This window comes from Arxiozyma heterogenica, assembly GCF_036370985.1.
Source record: "Arxiozyma heterogenica strain weizmannii chromosome Unknown scaffold_17, whole genome shotgun sequence".
Classification (NCBI taxonomy): Eukaryota; Fungi; Ascomycota; class Saccharomycetes; order Saccharomycetales; family Saccharomycetaceae; genus Arxiozyma; species Arxiozyma heterogenica.
In genome coordinates, this window is record NW_027042670.1 from 1,030,710 (window position 1) to 1,052,712 (window position 22,003).

Consider the following 22,003-nt stretch of genomic DNA (forward strand, 5'->3'; position numbering starts at 1 on the left):
GCTTAAAAGTGGTACCTTTTGGGAAAGATGACCATATTAGCCATTGTTTTTTTTTTTGGAAGTCTAATAAAGATCACCTTCCTAAAATAAGCCTTAGTACAAATTCTCGATTTTATATTGTTTAGTATGCCTAATAATTTTTTTTCTGAAGTCTGTCTATTTACATAGTTTTTAAAAAAACGTTTTTTTTTCTGGTGCATAAATTTAATTTTACTAGTTTAAGAATTGCAAAAATCATTCGCTAAAATATCTATTGTCTAAATGTTATAGAACCTTCCTAAAATATTGTTTTGTTAATAGTTGTGTCTTTTATTTGGTTTTATTAAATATAGTCTTGTAGTACAGTCCTGTGGTATTTTTTAGTTGAAGAATTTTTTTTCTTCTTTATATTTAAATCACATTTTAAAGGGTAACCAAAGTGTGATCTATTTTGATCTGAGCTTCTTAAGGTTTTGAAATAAGAAGTAGAGCGTCCCCTATGAATATCTTGTTTTTTGTTAATGTTCATGTTTTAGTCTATATTTTGGTATTATCGATTTTGCAGAATTGGTCTCAATTATATTTTGCTTTAACTTTCTTATCATTATCTTATGCAATAACTACTTGAAGAAATTCTTTACAGTTACATTCTATTGAAAAAATTGCTTTTTGATTTATATATATATAATCTCACTATTAATTATTACATATATTTTACTATGCCTTAAACAAATAGTATAAATTGTACCGGTTTTCTGGAGCAATGCATACCACTTTAAATTCAGAGACGAATACATTGTGGGTCATATTTTATTATATGATATGGCGTATGTAGTATTCTTATTTTATTATTTTAAAAATAATCACAAAATGTTGAATTCTGCTAAAAGATAACTAGTTTTGGGTATGTGATGACTAATCTATTTAGAAATTTTTGTGTGATCAATTTAAAATCTTCATTGTTATTTACACTGTAGCTCGGTATTTCTGTTAATTATGTAATAGGTTTTTTTTTTCTTCTGCTTAAGATGTAAATAAAGAGCATCAATATTTTTCTACATTGTATCTCTTTGAAAGTCATATATAGTGATGTTACTTATTACATAGATGCCTATGGTAACAGCAGCTTTGATACCCTAAATTAGTAACTTAAAATAAGATTTAGAGTTGTTAAAGAAAAAAAGTAAAAAATATTGCCAAATGTGATAGTTCAAGTGGAGAAAAATGCAAGTATCTGGAAAAGAGAGATTTCTTTCTATGTATACGTAAATACAAAAGAATTCAACTATATATCATCATATCAATATATTTATTTACAAGTATCTATATCTATATAAATAACAAATTATTCATAATAATTTTTAAGGATATAACTTACAATGAATTATTATTTTTATAAAGATAATTCCTCAATTTGTAAATTTAAGTCTTTAATTGGGTCCTTCTTATTAATTACTTCTAACAATCTATTAATGGACCTCTTATCTTCCAATTCTATCAAGGCATGGTGTAAAGGTTTTATCATTGGGTATGTCCAGTTAATGTATCTCTGTGAAGAAAGTATAATACTTAATGCATCTGTATACTGTTTTTGTTCAGTGAAAAAATTGACCATGATTTTCGCAAATTCGGTGTCTGAATTTATTCTGTCCTTCATAGATAGCATTGTAAAATGTGAAGTTTTTCTAAATTCACCACGAGCTCTCCAAATATCAGATCCAAAATCGGAATCATGAAATTGAGTTGCAGCTTTCATACAATTGGCATATAATGAATTTTCCATCATTAGTTTATGCTGTAGTGAGATAAAAAATTGTGTGACATCAGAATTTATTAATGTCAGATACTTCTCAGATTCATTAATTTCGGCGGCCTCATTTTTATTGTTGGTCAAGGGTAAAGTTTTCTTTTCAATAATATATTCAAGAGTTTGCCTTAATTCACATTGATCAAATGTGTAAAGTTTTAATCTCCTATAATATTCTTCCTTTTTGTTTAACCTTACTGGGATGGTTAAATACGTTAAAAGGCATTTATAGTTAAGTATTTGATAATTAACAGAATTCTGTGATTTCATATCAGTTAACTTTGTTGAAAGATGAGATTGTAGCTCTATTAAATCTTTGGCTTCTTTTATCAATTGATTTATAGCTTCAATAAAAATATCTGGGTATGATAAATAATCATCAGTTACACGGCCTGAATTTAAATGGAAGTGCCATAAAGCATTAGATTCAAATAATACTTGATCTATATCATTTAATTCTATCAATGGTAAAAAGGGTAATATAACTTGACAATCTTCATAATTTCTTAAAGTGTAATCAGCAAAATTTAATAAATCTCTTCTCAAATTACGTCCTTCGTCCCAGCCAATTAATAAAGGGATTTTTCCAGGAATGAATTTTGAATAAGCAAGTAACAGATAATTAAATAAAACTGGGTTCATGGCTCTTTGCCAAGCTTCAGTGTCATTGGTACTTTGTGGTTTAAAACGTCGGTATTGGTTCATTGTATATTCAAAATATATTGCACGAGCAACTGCCACATCGCCATCATATGCAGCCAAAGACATCATTGCACCTACACTAAATAGATCATTTTTATTCATCATTCCACTTATAAATTTCCAACCTAACAGTCTTAATGCTTCATTGTTACCTTCTGAAGAAATATTGTCTGAAGAACAAGTAGCTAGAAGAGTTCCCATTAAGGAGAATGTTTCTACACTTGGTGTAATCTTCCGATCTTTCATTTCGTGGAATAGATCAATAGCTTTAGCATAATTTTTGGTCTTTTGACAAATTGTTAACATGTTATTATAGGTCTTTGTATCAGGCGAATGTGCTGTAGAAAGAAACTTCATAGTATCAAAAACATCCCATGCCCTATCTGACAGATTTAGTTTAGAGTAAAATTGAATAATATTTGTGTAAGTGAATCTATCTGGTGAGATGTCATATTTTTCCTTAAAATGTTTTAAAAAATAATCCACAGTGGTCACATTTAAAGATTTGGAAGTATAAGTTATACAATAATTTAATATCATATTATGTTGTTTCTCCCTTTCAGTAAGTTGCTTGTTATTTTTAATTTGAGCACTTTCAATAGTTTTATCGTATCGTTGAATAAGATCTTTTAATTTACACAGTATAGAATTATTGTCAGTTAATCCATCTTTAGTTTGAATTGGACCTAAATAAGATAATTTTGAGATATTCTTGAAAAGACAATTATACATGGCAAATGAAAATTTCTCTAGTTTATTATCTACAAATATATTAAAGATTTCATCTAATTTATTAATACTGTCGAATGACAAATTCTGAATATCTAAGGACAAAAATTTCTTGAAACTTTTATTTGATAATTTTTTCACTTTTTCCTTATTTGAATATAATTGTTCAATTATAGGATTCCAATTTTGTTGTGTTTTGTTAGACAGATATTTAATAATAAGTTCATCATTATCTATAATCTTTTGGATTTTTTCTGGCAATAGACTTGTAGCTTGAGCAACTTGTGTTTGGGATATAATATCCGTAAGACTAGGAAGTTTTTGTGAGTTGTTTTTTTGTTTGAGTTTGGTTGTTAACAGCGAAGTTTCATTATCAAATGTTAAAGATCTATAAATTTCATCAGCATCTCTATCCAAATCTGTTTTATCTAAATCGTTTAAGGTTTCATATGCTATAGTCAAATGATTTGGGGAGTGCGATAATTTTTGTTTCAAATTTTTGGTGAAATTTTGCAATTTCTGTAATTTTTTTTCTACAATTTTTGAATCTTCAATACTCATGGAATCAGTTGAATCCAATTTGTCCCATGTTTCAAAACTTTTTGGTATTTTTTGCTTTTTCTTTATCTTTACATTAGATGTTGCGCGAGGGATAAAAACATATCTCTTTTGAGATAAGACTTGTTTATATCCTGTTAAAGTGGCATTTTTACTCAACAGATGAGAAAGCCTAGCAACCATGAAGATAATATTGTATAAGACTTTTCTTCAAACTATATAATTTATCTTGGTAGATTACTTTAACTTGATAGAGTCATCAACTCTAACTTTCTTAGAGTTTTGTATCATTGGAGTAACTTATAAATATTCACGTAAAAGAAATCATATATATTTTTATGTGTGTTCTGTATACATAACGATGAGCAACAGTAACTTTTGACAGAGATAATTGCAATACTAAATGCTCGAACAAAACAATCTTGTGGAAGCATAAAATCTGACAAGCATTTTCGGAAACAACCTAATTCCGTTTTCAAAAAGAGAATTTCTCTAAAATAAAAAAGGAAAAAAAGAAAAATTGTAAAGTTAAAAAAGAGATGAGCTAAAATGAGATGAGCTCAAAAAAACATTCTTAGGAATTGAAAACATTAAGATCACTTTCCTTGATTCTTGTCTCCGATTAGAAAATTGCTAAGAATATTAAAATTACTAGACTTATTGTCAATATTTGCCTCTTAATCAAATAAGTGGAAAAACATGAGTGAAGAAACTATGAATAAGAATGCAGAAAATTCCAATAACAACCAGGTAAAAGAAACTAAAATCAAGGGTCCAAACGTTAGTGGAAGACCATGGAAGGCAGAAAAAGAGCCATTTAGACCAAAGGGTAGAGTGGTAAAAAATAAAACTTTGACATCATGGGAATTGAAGAAGCAAAAAAGACTGGAGGATTTACAATTTAAAGAAAGATTGAAAGAATTAAAGAATGAGAAAGAAACACTTCGTCAAAATCGTATAAATTTATTACGTGAGAGAAGAGAGAAGAAGGCAGAAAGAGAAAGATATGAAAAAATGGCTGCTAGGATGCATGCTAAGAAAGTGGAAAGATTAAGAAGAAGAGAAAAGAGAAACAAAGCTTTAAAAGAACGTTGAATGATACTTTGTATATTTAACCGTACAAGTTACTCTAGTTATTTCATTTTTCTGTAATCATTATTATTATATTTACTCAATAATTTTGTATATTATAAAATCATGTTATTAATATTAATTTATATTTATAAAATTGAAAATATCTGTTCATGTTATGTCATATCATGTTGACGCAAGGCTTCGGAATCAAACATTCTAGTAAAGTTCATTTAAGACTAATATAATAAGATAAGGTAACTTACAATAGGATATTGGTGGTATTATTAGTTATTCCTTGGTCCTTTCCTTTCTATATAAGTAATATACAAAATACAATATTATACAGTATACTCATTTTATCTTTGAATCTTCTTTACTATAAATTTTCATAACTTTTAATCACTTAGTACGATGAATTTAGATTATCAAACATAACTCTAATAATTATATTTCAACATATCATATTAGAATTGAAACAAAAACAAATTAATATAGTTGACATGCTTGAGAGTGGAGGTCAGTTGTTTTCATTTCGTCATGTTAGATATATAAAAATAAATTTTAATAAGATGATAAATTCCTGAATAGACATTCTTATGGATATTTCTTGAGTTATAACGTTACCTGAGTACATAAGGAGTCTGAAATCAAATACTCAAATATAAAAAAAAAGTATTTTATAATACGGAAACGGAGTAATATATATAAATAGATAAACAATAAAAAACACATAATTTAGAGATATATGCATATATATAATGTAATCTTGGGTTGTAGTGGTCATACGTTGTTACCTTTACTATTATTAACTATTTTCTTTTAATAATCAATGTGTATTATGTATGTATAGTGAATATGAAAACTTACTATTAAATTTCATAAACACCTTGTAAGTCATTTTGTTCATTTATACTCTATACAAGAAGGCAATGATTATAATTGTTATAAACGTGTTGACGCAAGGCTTCAGAATCAAAAATTCTAGTCGAGTTCATTTTAAACTAATGTAATAAGATAATGTAACTTACAATAGGATATTGGTGGTATTATAAGTTCTATTATTATTTATAGTAGGAAGTTAGTGGTACTATAAATTGTTATTTTATTGCTTAGTCCTTTTCTTTCTATATAAGTAATATACAAGATACAATATTATACAGTATACTCATTTTATCTTTGAATCTTCTTTACTATAAATTTTCATAACTTTTAATCACTTAGTACGATGAATTTAGATTATCAAACATAGCTCTAATAATTATATTTCAACAAAACGTATAAAAAAGCAAAAAAAAGGATAATTATTTTAATAAAATTCAGGTATAATACCATTATTTCGTAACTTATTTAATTTTTTTATACCATGTAGCTGTGAGTTAAATAATTTGAGATGGATCCATATATTCATGAAAGTAAGAAGATAATAAACAAAACATATAAATCATATACCATTCACATTTTTAAGTCTGTCCTTCTAACAATAGCTTCTTAGAATATTACTACACCTCATAAATTCACATATCACAAATAAACTCCTTTTGAATATAACAAACACTATTCTTTGTGTCATCAAAGACGGCATTATAATCTTTTAAGTAAATTGGCAGTGTTTATGTTTTTCTTGTTTGCAAACTTTGCATCTATCTATGCAAGTTTTTTTTATGTAGATTATGACTTATAGATTTTGTATATACGAGGAAGATCAAGAACGACTCATTATGTTCTAGAAGAGCATATCTCTTGTAGTAGGTCCTATTGTATTGCTTAAATTTTTTTTAGTAATTCGGAAATATTATTTCCTTGATAGATGTAGTCCTGCTACAAAAAAATACTCTACTAGAATGTAAAATATGATAAATAATTTCTGATTGTTGTTCCCTATTTATGCATTACAAAATATAGTGTATATGGAAAGTATTTCAGATAAATAGAAATATTGATATGTATAAGGTTTATAGTTACTAAAAAACAAGAACAGCATTAATTATTAAAATGTCTAAAATTCGTCTGTAATGATATAATGATAGAAAATATTAACATTTCAATTTTTATACCGGTATTATAATAGATGAAAACTCGATTACGAGAAATATACTCTTCTAGACGCTAAAATAGATAGATATAGCTTGATTTGTTATCTATATATGATATATAAACTATACTCTAAACAAGGAATAAATTAATACACACATATATACAGATAAACATAGTTATGTAAACAAGAACGTCGTTGTCAAAAAGAGTTCACAAAATTGTTTATAGTGATATCCGAATTTCATATGTCATATATAAAGTAAAAATATAATATCTCTGATATTACTGTTTAGGGTTTGTTTAGAAAAATGAGGGTTGACAATATATTACAAAAACTTCAAAAAGTCCAAAAAAGACGACAACTGCAGGATTCGAACCTGCGCGGGCAAAGCCCAAAAGATTTCTAATCTTACGCCTTAACCACTCGGCCAAGTTGCCACTGACTCATGCCCTTTGTTACAGAATAGGATAGATATTACCATCAAGATTACATAAGATCCTGAATGAATCTAGAATTATTTATTGTTTTGAGAAGCCATACACGTGCTACAATATTAGATGCTGCATAATAAAAAGATTAGATTACATAAGACTTTAGCAAATCTAGAATTTATCTATTGTTTTAATAAGTCCCACGTGTATTACTAATTACCATGATTAGAGAATTGGGGTGCAGTTCTAATCCACTAGTGCACCTAAATTAATGTAATAAATTTTAGGGTGAATCAGTCAAGTCATTAATGTACTAATCTGAATAATCGATCGAGCTCCAGAAAACATATAAAAGAACAACGTTTTCTGGAGATAAAAGATCATCTTCCATAACCGTTTCTTGTAAATAATTTATATATTATAGATGAACAAAAATAGAATAACAAGCAAGTAACAAGCCAAGTAACTTCGAATAAATATATTAGCTCAATAAAAGCTGCTCAATATATATGACTGTTTTAGTAATTATATTATCGACTATAGTTGATTACTGTCTCGACTATTTGAATATCTGTTGATACTATTGGTGTTTCCCCGAAACATACAAAAGAACCTGATCACTACGTATTACAACAGTTTTCTTTAGACTTAGCTAGGAAGATAATATACATTAAATATCTGTAATAATAATATACATAGTTAAATTGTAGAAGCTTGTTCTATTTTATATTAAACATATGTGTACACCTGTTTTCTTCTGTAGAAAGTAAAATTAGAGTTTTTATTTCAACCCTTTTATAAATTTTTACTTCTTCAAATCTTTGAAAAACCCATTCAGTGAAAAGTAAAATCTTTCCTGCCTGCTAGAGCACAGCCACACACTGCATAACATACAGAAAAACTAAGTTAAAAATGATTCTTATGGAGTAATAAATTTTCCTTTTTTAGCAGAGTTATTCCACTAAATAAATGTTAATAGTACTTTTTTTTTTATTTTTTTGTCTTAAACAACTAATACTGACAGAATATTCTAATGATAATGTACAATTAAACTACTAGAATACTGATATTAGTTTGTGCGAATTTATTTCCATATATACTGAAAAAATTAATTAGAAAAAAAAATATTTACTAGCATAGAGATAAAATTAATTCACTTATAGAAGTCAGAGTCTTAGAGGCCTTTTATTTTCATATAAAATAAATATCATAAATATGACCATTAAAGTTTTAATACATCAAGGAGCTTTAATAACTTTTCCATAAATAAATAGGAATCTATAGTTTCAAAAATAAAAGACAAAAGTGGCTAAATAATCAATGTTTCATATTTACCCTATTTGAAAGAGAAGTCATTATTTTTTCTTAAACAGTAGTTGTTTTCCTTATATGTGTGCACTTATCCAATATTAATTTTTCTGAATTAAAAAACATTAAAATTCTCAGTTTAAAAGAGTTTAACTATATGATATTAAATAGAAATGCTTTAGATAAATAAACTGTTTACAAAACAATAAATATTTTTGGTATGACAATCCAAAAACATTGTTAAGAAGAATCGGTGATAATGTCTATTGATTCCAGATTATATACGCCAGATATATTTTCATATTGAATTTACACAAGAAAAAAAAAAAAGAAAAGAAAGAAAGAAAGAAAAACTACTAAAAATATTCATGTAACACAATTTTTAACAATGTATCATATTTAATACTATGTATTTTATCTATTATATTATTATAAATTTTCGTACTCATCAGGATAAAAAATTAGTCTTTCCACACCTTCTTTAGTTAAAATGACCATTCTGATGACACCACCAGAAGACCCATCCCATTTAATAGCTTGAGATAGGGAATGTTTCACAAAATTGACTGTTTCCTCTTTGCTCATATTTTGTTTATAATTTTTATCACAATAACCATATATGAAGGCCGAACCAGACCCTGCAATAGCATAATCTTGCTTATGAACAGAACCACCTAATGGAATGCTGTAAACCTCACCTTTCTCCTTTTTATCATCGAAACCTGCTACAATGATACCTGCTGTCAAATAATCTTTGTTGTCATAACATATAGTCTTAAATATAGATGCGGCTGTTTCAATAGACGGTGTACCATATTGCGCTGTATATAAATCTAAATGATATTGAACAATGTCTGCCACGGCTTGTGTATCAGCAGCAGACCCAGACCGACAACACCAAATCTTGTCATGAACTCTTGTTAATTTATCTGTAACACGATTTGCAATATATGCACCGGTGGTGGTTCTTGAGTCAGCACCTAATATCACACCACCATTAAAGGTAACCGCCATGATGGATGTACCCAAACTCACTTCCCCTTTTTTCAAACGGTTAATATCTACTTGAATACCATTCATTTCGTTTTATGCAACTTAATTTCAATAAAGAATATAATGCTTTTTTACAAAATAGATCAGGAGTCAGTAAAACAGCAATAATATGAATCAATTGAATTTACTGCTATCTTTATTATTATCTTTTTTCACCTTTATTTTTTTATGTTATTATTTGCACGACAGATAGTTAAAAAAATCAACTGATTTTGGTGTTGATCAAGATAATACAACCGTATGTAATAACTCAACTGGACAATTGTACTCATATAAATAATACAGAACTGTCCTTCTTTTCACAGGTAAAGATTAGCAAACCCTTTCTCTGCAATGTCTTTTAAATTCCATTAAAATATTTGTTTTTTCTGATTTTGCCACCACTTATTACCCGCACCTTTTCCAAAAGGAAAAAAATTAATTATATAAATAAGACAGAAATTAAAAAGAGCAATCCCCCCAAATTATAGGTATACTCTAATATCCTTTTGAGATCAACATATGACTTAAAATCGAAAGTACTCTGATATGGATTATATTCTTGCAAAAATTGTCGCTTTTTCTTTTTATAATACACACACACACATATATATATATATACTCACATGCATTGTTAATACTTATATGGATATTCTTAATGCAGTCATCTTGGGGAAAATCCAGGCTTGGAAAGTTGTGGAATTGGAATTCTTCTCTCTGGAGATCCATTTAATACGGATTGGCTTCTGTGTTTCAATCGATGGGATTGTGGAGGTGGCCGCAAAAATGTTAAATCACTAAAACGTAATTTTCCAGGACTTTTAGTATGATTACTGGGATCATTAGGAATTTCTGTTTGTCGCGACATGATCTTCGATTGTAATCTTTTTTTCACAGTGTTAGGCAACGTAGAAGATTCTTTTAATGGACTTGGAATAATTCTAGCTTTATTATAATGGGAAATCATCTCTTGCATTTTGTACCTTCTCATCTGTAACGATCCAGGAATAGTGGTATTGCTTACTTGTTTTTTAGGAGTCCTCATTTCTACAATATGACGTGGAGATATGTTACTATTGTCAGAGAAATGTCCTTCATCATCAATGCCAGAGTAACCCAGACTTGTAAATTGGTTTCCTATTTGATCTCGACGATTCTCTGTCTTCATTTTCCATAACGTTATTAAACCTCTTACTGTGGCTCTTTCCCACCTTTGTCTGAACAAATGTACAGTTCTTTCATTTCGAGCTATTTTAAAATGATTCATACTCCACAACCGTAAATATGTAGACAATAAATACAAGTTCTTCTCATTAATTGCCTGCTGTAAAAGATTATTTAATTCATCCAAGCGATATTTCCATAAAGCGAAGATGTCATATATAATTGTGTTTTCTTTTAGTATATCGGCACGAAGATATTCGGATTGGTAGTTATTGAATTTTGACAGCATTAGATTAGAAAAATGTTTTAATAACCGACGGTTATTCATGTCATCTGCAATGATTATCAGGTTTCGGCATAATATAATAGATCTCCTATAATACATTTGAAAATATTTATTTAACAGCATGGATCTTTTATGATCAGTATATAAGCTTAGATTATTCCTTAATCTTTTCTCCTTCAGTAAATTATAAATGCTAATCCATTTTTGTAAATAGGTATTCATTATTATTGACGAATATACCTGGGGCCATTCCAATTTCCCCATTAATTTTAATTCTCTTAGTTTACTATATTTTCTTTTAATTTTACTGAATACTTTACTTTTAATTAATACAGCACATTTTTTATTTAAACTGCTAATAATAGTAGTCCTGGATGTTATTTTTTGTATGAATTTGCGTCCTAGGTTATTCTTGTAAATACCAAGTTCTTTCTTATTCAAATATGATATTTTTTCATTATGAATCCTCCATATTGTAAAATATTTTGAATAAATTTTTGATATAACACTATTTTGATATCGAAAAATCAATTTAGTTTGTTTGTTCCAATATTCTAAATATTTTTGTCTAGAATTAATTCCTTTAAACTGTGTCAGTTTCTTCTGAAGATAATATCTTTTTTTCCATAACTTCCAGATATATTTCAAAAGGGATTCTTCTCTAAATTGATAAGCTTTTATCTGTAGATAAAATTGTTTAGTAATTAAATGAATATACTTCTTCTTCATCGCTTCATTTTGTATTGTTGTGAACGAATAGAAATGTAACCTCTCCTGCAGTCTCTTATACCACATTTCACAAAGAATATGGCTTGTCAATGTTTTATCTAAATGATCTCTTGCAATAGATATTGATTGTGATAGTTTATAAGAAGACAAAAATCTATTAAAATATCTCCTTTTGAGAGATTTTCTATATGATAAGATCAACTTTTCATGCTTTTTATTTTTTCTTTTCAGTTGATTCTTCCAAGTTAATATAGTCTTTTTAGTAAGAAGAAGATATCTAGCTGTTGCAGCTTCTTTTATCATTGCTTCTCTATCTTCATACTTTGTCCTTATTTTTGATAAAAATTTTTTCTTCAAATATATCCTTCTCATGATAAATTCATTAAGCCTAAATTGAAAAATCCATATTTTTAGGTAATGTTTCCTTAAAAGGTCATCTCTTCTTTGCGTAAATATTTTTTCATCTTCCATTAATAAAGAATATATCTTTTTAAATCGCATGAAGATAGTTTGCTTAAATTTACTATCTGCTACTAAAGTCATCTGTTGTAAGGTATCATATGCAATTAATAATTTGTCAAAACCAAATTCTTTTAATCTTGTTTTATTAACATTATTGGATTGTTCTTTATATTCCATACCATATTTATTAAAAGAGCTAGTCCATTTATGGAGAAATTTAGCTTTGATAAATGTTTCATACAGTGTAAGACTATTTTGGGTTACAAACTTAATCTTCCATAATGAAAAGTGTATTTGTAATAAATTTGAGCTTTTATCAAATTGATAATTAACCAATTTTAAAATCAAATTATCTGGTTTAAACAAGAATTTTTTAATAATGGATTCCATTTCATAAGTCAATGAAAAACCCTTTGAAAGACAGTCTTGAACTTGAAGTAAATATTCGTCAGTTAATGGATTAAACCCCAATTCAATTAAATAACCAATATAGGATTTGAATCTCTTCAAAAAGTTTAAGGATAATTGATTTCTTAGTAAAAATACTTGAATTCTATTATATAGTCTAGGTAATATTTCTAATAATTCCTCATCTGAGATATCTTTGGTTAATGGTACAAAGGGAAGATTACCATTTACGAGGTCTTTTTTAAATTGATTTTGAGGTGTCACCACATTATTATAGCTGTTTAGCAACTGATCATTTTCTGATAGTTTGATATTATTAAAGTGTGCTAGTTCATCTGAGATTGTATCTTCCTCCGTGTTTTTGATAAATCCTTGATATCCTGGGTCAGAACTACCTTCTATTTCCCCCAATAAATTGGGAATGGACTCACCAATTAATCGTTCAGTAGGAAAGAAAACCGATTTTTTATTAAGTAATTCTAAAGTGGATGTGTCTTCAGTCTGTACACTTGTGTAATCATCATCTTTCTTTTCTGTACAATTATGTCTTCTGTCGTGTTCACCGATGCTAATCTTAGTTAATTTACTCATAAAGGGATTAGCGGCTGCCATGAAACTATAAAATGAAAAAAAGAGTTCTACAAAAGAAAATTGGTAGCTGACAACTGGCTATATTGGAAGTAAATAGTGTCGCCTCTTTTCCGCATATCTATTCAACAGCAGTTACATTTTCCTGAAAGGAAATTTCTATAGCTGATGAACTAAGAAATTTGTTTCTACCTCTATCTATGTCTCTTCTTTTAAGTTGTTCACACTGTTTTCTCTTTTGATTCACCTCAATGTGCGCTAGCATTTACCCTCCCTATTACAGAAAATTTTTGAAAATTTCAAAAAACACTTTAAAAGGAAGAGAAGTAGAACTCTGCTTTTGTTTATAACAAGTTAACTTTGTTTAGTGGTGAACCTTACTTTGGAATATTGTTGTTTTTTTACAACTGATCACCGCTAATCATACAAAAAGAGTGAAGTTAACATTATAAATATAGAGGGTATTTGGTGACAATTGTAATAAAATAGTATATAGATAACATTAAGTATTAGAAACGGCCAATAGATAAAAAGATTTTAAATTATTACAATTTCACCTGTATAATTGAAAGTTTTTACATTATTTTGTCAGCAATACTTAGTAACAATGTTGTTAACCAAGCAATCCTTAACTGTTTTTGTTCTTTTATTGGTCCAATTGATTGGAACTTTTGCTCAAGGAATACTACCAAGTGGTTGGGAAAATATAAAATTAACTAGAGAATTGGATCTACAGCATACTTTTACCGTTGAGAGTTTTCAATTAACTATCAAAAATATTGCTGATAAACCATTGAAACAATACTTTATCCCTATTCCTAAACAATTAAGGGATCAGCTCTCAACAATAACCGCATCATTATCTAAGAATACTGATGCTTTATTAAATTGTTATGTATCTGACACCTTAAATACTTTAGAAGACGGTACTGTTTTGAGTTATGGTGTTGTTGAATTGCCAACTCCTCTTCAACCAGGCAAGGAAATTGACATTGTTGCCAGAATATTCTATAATATCGCTGGTATCCCATATCCTTCAAAGATCAAAATTGGTGAAGTCCAACAATTATATTTTAGTACTAATAGATTACCACTATCTCCATATTCCACTTTGGAAGGTCGTTTGTTAGTCAAAACCAAGAGTGATGTGAAGGAGGATAACAAACCGGAAGATCAATTTTTACAAGGTACTTTCAATGACGACACAAATACCTTAGAGTTTGGTCCTTGGTACGATATTAAACCATACACAGTATCCAATGTAGATCTAATTTACAAGCATGTGCCTGCTTTGAAAGAAGTTATCAATTTACAAAGAGATATCTGGGTGGCTCACTGGGCATCTACTATTCAATTTGAAGAATATTATGAATTGACAAACAAAGGTGTCGGATTAACAGATGGATTCTCTAGATTAGAATTCATGAAGCGTAGTCAATTGGCCCAATTTGGTATGATTCCATGGATTCATATTTTAGAAATGAGTTTACCAGAGCAAGCCACAGAACATTTCTGTACAGATAAAGTTGGTATGGTATCTACCACTGACGTTGTTGGGGATACTTTCTACATTAAACCAAGATTCCCTATTTTTGGTGGCTGGTTTTACAATTTTACTATTGGTTGGACTAACCCATTAAACCAATTTCTACAGAGATATGAAAATGATGATGAAACTTTCTTACTGACTGTCCCAATCTTAAATGGTCCACAAGATACAGTCTATGACAATGTTAACGTCACAATTTACCTTCCAGAAGGTGCTGAATTATTAGATGCAGGTTCTCCAGTATCTTATAAATCTATATCAACAGCTCATGAACACTCCTATTTTGATATGAAAGAAGGTCATGTTAAATTGACTTTTGAGTTCAAGAATTTATTTACTGATATTGGCAAAGCTGATCTACTTGTTAAATATAGGTATTCTAAAGCTGCTCTATATAAGAAACCTTTATCTATTGCAGCTTACTTTTTCAGTGCATTGATGGGATTTTTTGTAATTCGTTCTTTGAATCTATCCATTAATAACTGAATGGAAACATAAAAAACAAAACGGTGTTAATAATAAAAGAATAAGTATGCATATATATGTTAATACATAGGTAAAAAAAATTTAGAGAATATTTTTGTATATCAAATGTTTGTACACTTTTTTTGTTTGATCAGATATCTCTAAAATAAAGTTGGTAGGGATGTGAAATGTTATGACAATTCTTTGTCAAATATTTTCACTTGATGTAAATAAGCTACAATTAATAATGTTTGAAGCATTTATTTATTACATAGTATCAACAATAAAAGAAAAGAAAAGAGATTTTAAGTTGTTTCTATTTGAATAATCAAATCAAAAAAATGATACATGTTAAACAACTTTCCAAAATTCAACAAAAAATAATATTTAGATATACTGTTAATGGAAATGAAGGAAATCGTAATAGAATTTTGCTTAAATGTTACCATATTCTATTGAAAACAAAAATAAAGCTCTCCTACAAATACCTCTTTAGTATCCCTTATAGTTTATTATGTGATCTATCATTTTTACTTCTTTGTTGTTTTTTTGCAGGTAGCAAACTTCCTTTTTGGGCAACCATATGCCAGAGTTTGTATTGTTTCAGCACATCTTTAGATCTGTCCCAAAAAGATAATAATACCTCATTGGAAAGTTCCTTTGTAATTGATAGGCTGTAATAAGTAACATGATTTATTTATTGTCATCCTTTTTTAGTTAACATAGTATCTGAGTATACCAGTGTAATTTATTTTCACAAATCAATAGTACAAATAAACAAATCTTACAAAATATTGATTAATAAAAGATAAAGTATAAATACAGGGTAAAAAATTCTTATAATTTGTGAAACAAATCTTTTATTGTCGAATATGTAATTTTAAATTTTAATCAATATAAAACATGCCAAACTAAAATAACAAAAACAAGCATAAGTTATATTTTCTGTTATTATTCAAGGATAAAACTTTCAAAATTCTAAATATCAAAAAGAAAAAAATGTCAACCATTTTATATTATTCACCAAATTACATTAGACCAATTGTCCCACTTTGTCTTGTCAACTATTTCAATGCAAATGTTACTACTGTTGATATGGCAACAGAGCAAGAAAAGTTTTCAAAAGAGTTTCCTTTAAAGAAATGCCCAGCATTGATTGACAATGAGCAAGGTATTTATTTGACTGAAATAATTGCAATCTGTAACTATATCATTAAAACATTTGCTAAAGAGACAAATGAAGTTAAAAAGTTACTAGGTTATACCACATTGGAAGAATCAGAAATTTTAAGATGAAAATCTTTGTCTGTTAGTAATTTTTTGAATCGTGAAGTTGATTATATCGGTCCATTAATTGGTTTAATTCCATATGAAGCTATGGCCCATGAAAAAGCAAGAAAGGATTTTGAAGCAGTCCTTCAAATTTATGAAGATCGTTTAAAAAATCATAATTTTTTGGTTAGTGACCATATTACACTTGCAGATTTAAGTTCAGTAAGTTGCTTTTACCTTGGGTTTACCTTTGCTTTTGATCAAAATTGGAGTAAGCAATATCCAAACATAACTAGATGGTATAAAGAAATTACAAAATCACAATATGTTATATCTTTCTTTTCAGATAAACAACAGGCTAAGGCTTTCTCACAACCACCACAATAAATGGCCTAGACATATATTTTATTATATTTTTTTGTTTTTTCTCTGTTTTTTTTTTGTGTCATGCTAAATATATATATATATATGTATGTACTTATAATATAAAAATAGTTATTTTTTTTTGCGTCACTTTAATTGATAGCATAGTAACTTTCTTAGAATATGGTCCAGAAAAAGTCAAGTTTAATATATATTAAATGTTGAAAAGATTATTGTTTCCATTAACGTTCTTACCAGTACAAAGAGTTCAACCAACATATAAATTTGTATATATCATTTTAATATTTGCTTCTATTTATTTTATCATTGGTACAGAAATAGTCTTTATTTCAGTTTTTGCTATTGATTCTGAGATTCAAACAAAATTAGGAAGCCCTAATATATGGATATTTGGATTACTAAATGCATCTTTATTTTTGGGGAGTAACATTAGTGGAATAATTTTCTATAACTTAAATAAAAACATATCAAGAGTTGATTTATTTCAATTTGCAATACTATTTTGGATACTAATTACCATAGTTCAGTTGATTAATCCATTTAATTTTGTCCTTAGTATGGTGACCAGGACCCTTAAAGGTTTTTTGATATTTGCAATACAATTGGTAGTTCCGATGTACATAGCAGAAGTTTTTCCCTTTGATATTTTTAATAAATTTATAACAATTTTAGAAATATTTCAAACATTAGGGATATTGATGCATTTTTTAGGAGGATGTTATATATGTAATCATAATCATAAAACTAGAAATACTGACCTTCTTATTATGATATATTTGTTGTTAGCTCTAATAACATACTGCTTTTCAATTTTTATTCCAGAATCTCCTTTTTGGTTAATTTTAAAAGGTAATTATGATAAAGCAGAAGAAAATCAAAAAAAGTTTGCCCAGTTATATGATAAACTAGATATATATCCCTCAAAAAATAAAGTTGATTTAGTAGATTTTTATTTAAACAACTCTATTGTAGAAGATAAGGACTCAATTAAAATGAAAAAAATAATTTTGCTATTTTCTATTTTAATGAAAGTATCTTGTGGAATGTTTATCCTATATTGTTATACCATATATTTTACAATTATTATAGATGAGCATGATAGTTCTACTGGTGCGGTTCTTCTTATGTTAACATTGATTGGTTTCATACTATCATATAAACTCTTTGAAAATTTAGAAATAACTATCGAATTGCAATATAAAATCTTTCTAGCATTTATCCTATTATTTTCTGTAATCAATATCGTAGATTCAATATTGTTAAAGTTTGCCTTCCAGAGTCGAATTGTAAGAGAAGATCTAATCATGAGCTTTTTTTGTCTTTTGTTTGTGGAATGTGTTTGTTATTCTTTAGCTGTATGCACTTTACCGAATATTCTTTGTATAAAGATTGCGTATGATTCGAGAAATTCTCAAATACCTTTTATTTATACACAGATCCAATATTTTGTGATTGCAATGTATCTTATCTGTATGATACGTTTAATTTCTGATCAGAAACTAAGCTGGATATTTTTCATGTTTATGGGAAATATCAATATTTTTTTTATGATCATATTGTGTTTGGTCATGAACATTTACAAAAAAGAGACAAATAATAGCAGTAACATTTCGTCTACGTCAGAAGACAGAACTGAAAACAATAAACAAAAGGGAATGGATCCTATTATTTTGACAGGATTTGTTTAATATTTCTCATTATAAATGTATCTTTATATATGTGTGCTGTCTAATAGTGTTGTTTATATGTTATGAAAATGATAACTAAAAATTTCTTTTTTATTTTTGTATAATAAGAATAATAATTAAAGGGCCCTTAGGGAAATAAAAAAAGAATATATCTAAATACCCCTCCAAACACATTTTTCAACAACCTCAGTCTTTTTATTAGTAGTTTGTCTGAACAAACCAAGATGATTCAAATCAGATAGTCCTTGCATGAAAAATATCAGCACAGTCTTTTCAAAAGCTTTATCACTTGATGTTAAAAATTTTTTCAAATTTTTATCATATTGAGATTGCTCAATCAAAAAATTCATAATACATTCCTCAGGTAATGATTCTCTTAAAGCAACATAAAAGTCATAAAGATTAATCATTGAGTTAGCTTCTCTGTACAATTTGAACATTTGAGAAACTATAGGGGCCATGGAATTATTTAATATTTTTAAGCTTTCAATTTCTTCAGCTGTTGTTTCTTGAAGAATAGAGACTATTGGTAATACCCTTTCCCAACTCAATAAATCGTCTTCTATATTTGCCTTATAAGATGGAAATAATGATTGTGTTAATAATCCAGTGTTATTATCTAAAGTAAACAATTCTTGAAACATAGTATCAATAGGTTCAAAGGATAATTTTTCCTTATATGGTTGACATTCAGGCCAGCGTTCTAAATATTTATCAAGGTTACCCTTAAGTAGGTTATAATATAGTTCAATAAAATTAAAATCCATAACATTCAATGTCTCCTCTAATATATTTGCAACGAGTTTTGCATGTCTGTTTATGGGATTGTCCCTAACTAAAAATTCAATGAAAAAATCTTCTAATGTACCATTATTATTTGTCAATAATCCAATAATGTCGTCCGTGGTACCTTCTTCTTTGGCTAATTCATCAATGAAAAACATAAAAGTGGGACAATGTGTAAGTAAATTTAAATAATCCTCTTGTAAAAAAGAAATATTGACAGGATCAATGAAAACAGAAAATGGATTTTGATAAAAATATGCCATTAAAGAAAAATCTAATATTCTAGTAAGTAATTTTAAATTATGGTTAGTATTGTTTGCCATCTTATCTAATACAAATTTTACAAACTTTTCAGATAAGTTCAGTTTACCATCAACAGTATCTAAAAAACTTTGAAAGATACGGTTACCGTATTTAAAACCCTTATTGCTAGAAACGTCTAATTTATGGTATTTTCTTTTCAATATTCTTAAAATAGATTGGTTCAAATTTTGTTCAATGTTAGAAAGATTTGTGTTTATATGGAAAACCAAACTAATTCTGACATGTTCATATTTTAAGGCACTCTTTAATAAGATTATAAAATCGTTCAATATATTAAAGTTAAATGAATCTACATCTTTGAAGTTGAATACTATATTTAGATCTCTTTTAAATAATATTTTGAAGTTTTCCACTAAAGTTAAATCATAGGAGGTTGCTGTAGAGGGCCGATCATCTATATTATTTGTATCGTTATCTTTGGAATGATCGTTATCATCATTATTTTCATAACCCAATTCATCTCTATTGTCATTAATGTTATGTTTATGAAGAATTTCTTCTGTATGGGAAAATAATTTGAACATAGATCTCCGCAACATCATTCTTACGTTAGGTGATTCTTTGGGAGTTAAATCAATAACAGTATTTACTTCTGTACCAGTGACAATGTTAGGATAATCCAGATCAGTAGTGCTGTCGGATCCTATTAGAAACAGGGTATTAAAACATGGTTTTTTGTGAATACTTGTGTTATTATTATTATTTAATAAAATTCTGGAGATGTCATTTTTCAAATCTGTTTCAATATTAGCTAAAATATTATCAACTTGTGAATGAAAGGTAGAGTGTAGTTGGTGATATAATTGCCATCTTTTCTCTAAAACTTCAGAAGATTCTTTTCCATCCAATAATTTGACAAATGGAATACACTCCTCACTAAAATTTATTGATCCGCTAAATTTTGGATATATAATATTATGACTTTTTTGAGCATCGGCAAAACTACTAACATTTATCATATTTTATGTCTACTTATTATTATTATTATTATTATAACTGTAAATTATAGTAAGTATTTCATATTACTCCTCTTGTTTTCTCATTTTCTAAATCCAATAACCTTTTGTTTGATTGTAATAACCAAGTTTTCTCTAAATATTCAATAACAATTTATTTAATTCATCCAATTTTTCAATGTTTACAATTTGGATCAAAACGAAAAAAATAAAACATAAAAAAAAATTTTGGCCTTAGTATTAAACTCTATTTTTTTATAGTTTGAAAAAGGTCATTTTTGACGGTGATTTGCACAGATAATAGAATACTTATTCTGCATAGTGTTCAGTAATAAAAATTATCCAAAAATAAGTTGATTTATCTAATATTAGAGTTATATGTTGGACGATGGTCTTCTCGTTTTAATGGTACTAATATTTTACCATTGGCGAAAAATATATATTATTATTTTTTGTTATGAGTTAAGCAACGTTTAGACTTACACAAAACATAGAAAAACTTCTTTTTCAAATAGACAAAAGAGACACTAGACAAAAAGATATAATTTCAAACAAGACTTGTAATAAAGCATACTTATGATTTTGACGAAAGATTAAATTTATAGAGGAAAGGAGATGTCTTCTATTCCTTTTTTTCATGGCTTTTTTGTGAAAAAAAGAAAGAGACGATACGTATATATTAGGCTTATTTTCATGAATAAGGTCTACTGGAGAAGAATTTAATAAAAATATGTATAATAATAATATTTTTTTTTTTCAAAATAACATGAATATATGCTTGTGTAAAAACCTTGGAAACGATTTTTAGAGTATTTATATCTAAGGATTGAACTAACATTTTACCAAAATTCTAAATATATATGTTGGTAAAAATTCCTTTACTTTCCCTCTTGGATTTAAGATTAGTGAAATTAGCTGCGGCTTTTATTCTATATTTAATAGTACTTTGTGAAAGTTTTAAAATTATCAGTTGATATTTTTTATTAATCTTTACAGTTAACGTGTCTACAACATTAACAGAAACTGAATAGAATTCACTGTATACAGGTGTTAATTAATTGTATTTATAAAAAATGTCACAAATTTTCAAACTACTGGTGGATTTAAAGGTTTCAAAAAGAAAATAATTTAATAAATGTTTTATTTCATTTTATTTTTTTTTTCGTATCAATATTTTTATAATGAATAAAACAACGAATATAAAATCAACAATTGACTTCAGCAAGTGTTTAATTTCTTTAAATGCAAAAAGTGAAACTATTAAGAATTGGCACCTGTAGTCATTAG

At 27.6% G+C, this 22,003-nt stretch overlaps 9 protein-coding genes and 1 non-coding gene across 10 annotated transcripts; 5 read left to right on the plus strand and 5 right to left on the minus strand.

The window, feature by feature from the left end:
- Positions 1-478: 478 nt before the first annotated feature.
- PWA37_001773 (uncharacterized protein) lies at positions 479-607 on the plus strand (the record flags this gene model as incomplete). Its single annotated transcript, XM_064858390.1, has 1 exon — positions 479-607. The coding sequence occupies one exon, from the start codon at positions 479-481 to the stop codon at positions 605-607; it is 129 nt and encodes a 42-aa protein (XP_064715097.1).
- Positions 608-1,372: 765 nt separating this feature from the next.
- On the minus strand, positions 1,373-3,958 carry CCM1 (Ccm1p; the record flags this gene model as incomplete). The annotated part of the gene is made up of 1 exon (XM_064858391.1): positions 1,373-3,958. The coding sequence occupies one exon, from the start codon at positions 3,956-3,958 to the stop codon at positions 1,373-1,375; it is 2,586 nt and encodes an 861-aa protein (XP_064715098.1).
- Positions 3,959-4,474: 516 nt separating this feature from the next.
- CGR1 (Cgr1p) lies at positions 4,475-4,870 on the plus strand (the record flags this gene model as incomplete). The annotated part of the gene is made up of 1 exon (XM_064858392.1): positions 4,475-4,870. One exon carries the CDS (start codon positions 4,475-4,477, stop codon positions 4,868-4,870), a length of 396 nt encoding a protein of 131 aa, XP_064715099.1.
- A 2,367-nt stretch (positions 4,871-7,237) lies between these two features.
- Positions 7,238-7,322, minus strand: PWA37_001776. Its single transcript has one exon. It is a non-coding gene; the product is annotated as a tRNA-Ser (tRNA).
- A 1,730-nt stretch (positions 7,323-9,052) lies between these two features.
- On the minus strand, positions 9,053-9,703 carry PRE3 (proteasome core particle subunit beta 1; the record flags this gene model as incomplete). Its single annotated transcript, XM_064858393.1, has 1 exon — positions 9,053-9,703. One exon carries the CDS (start codon positions 9,701-9,703, stop codon positions 9,053-9,055), a length of 651 nt encoding a protein of 216 aa, XP_064715100.1.
- Positions 9,704-10,319: 616 nt separating this feature from the next.
- SFI1 (Sfi1p) lies at positions 10,320-13,316 on the minus strand (the record flags this gene model as incomplete). Its single annotated transcript, XM_064858394.1, has 1 exon — positions 10,320-13,316. The coding sequence occupies one exon, from the start codon at positions 13,314-13,316 to the stop codon at positions 10,320-10,322; it is 2,997 nt and encodes a 998-aa protein (XP_064715101.1).
- Positions 13,317-13,899: 583 nt separating this feature from the next.
- Positions 13,900-15,327, plus strand: OST1 (dolichyl-diphosphooligosaccharide--protein glycotransferase subunit OST1; the record flags this gene model as incomplete). Its single annotated transcript, XM_064858395.1, has 1 exon — positions 13,900-15,327. The coding sequence occupies one exon, from the start codon at positions 13,900-13,902 to the stop codon at positions 15,325-15,327; it is 1,428 nt and encodes a 475-aa protein (XP_064715102.1).
- A 978-nt stretch (positions 15,328-16,305) lies between these two features.
- On the plus strand, positions 16,306-16,602 carry PWA37_001780 (uncharacterized protein; the record flags this gene model as incomplete). Its single annotated transcript, XM_064858396.1, has 1 exon — positions 16,306-16,602. The coding sequence occupies one exon, from the start codon at positions 16,306-16,308 to the stop codon at positions 16,600-16,602; it is 297 nt and encodes a 98-aa protein (XP_064715103.1).
- Positions 16,603-17,159: 557 nt separating this feature from the next.
- Positions 17,160-18,650, plus strand: PWA37_001781 (uncharacterized protein; the record flags this gene model as incomplete). The annotated part of the gene is made up of 1 exon (XM_064858397.1): positions 17,160-18,650. One exon carries the CDS (start codon positions 17,160-17,162, stop codon positions 18,648-18,650), a length of 1,491 nt encoding a protein of 496 aa, XP_064715104.1.
- A 152-nt stretch (positions 18,651-18,802) lies between these two features.
- ORC3 (origin recognition complex subunit 3) lies at positions 18,803-20,719 on the minus strand (the record flags this gene model as incomplete). The annotated part of the gene is made up of 1 exon (XM_064858398.1): positions 18,803-20,719. One exon carries the CDS (start codon positions 20,717-20,719, stop codon positions 18,803-18,805), a length of 1,917 nt encoding a protein of 638 aa, XP_064715105.1.
- Between the last annotated feature and the right edge of the window lie 1,284 nt (positions 20,720-22,003).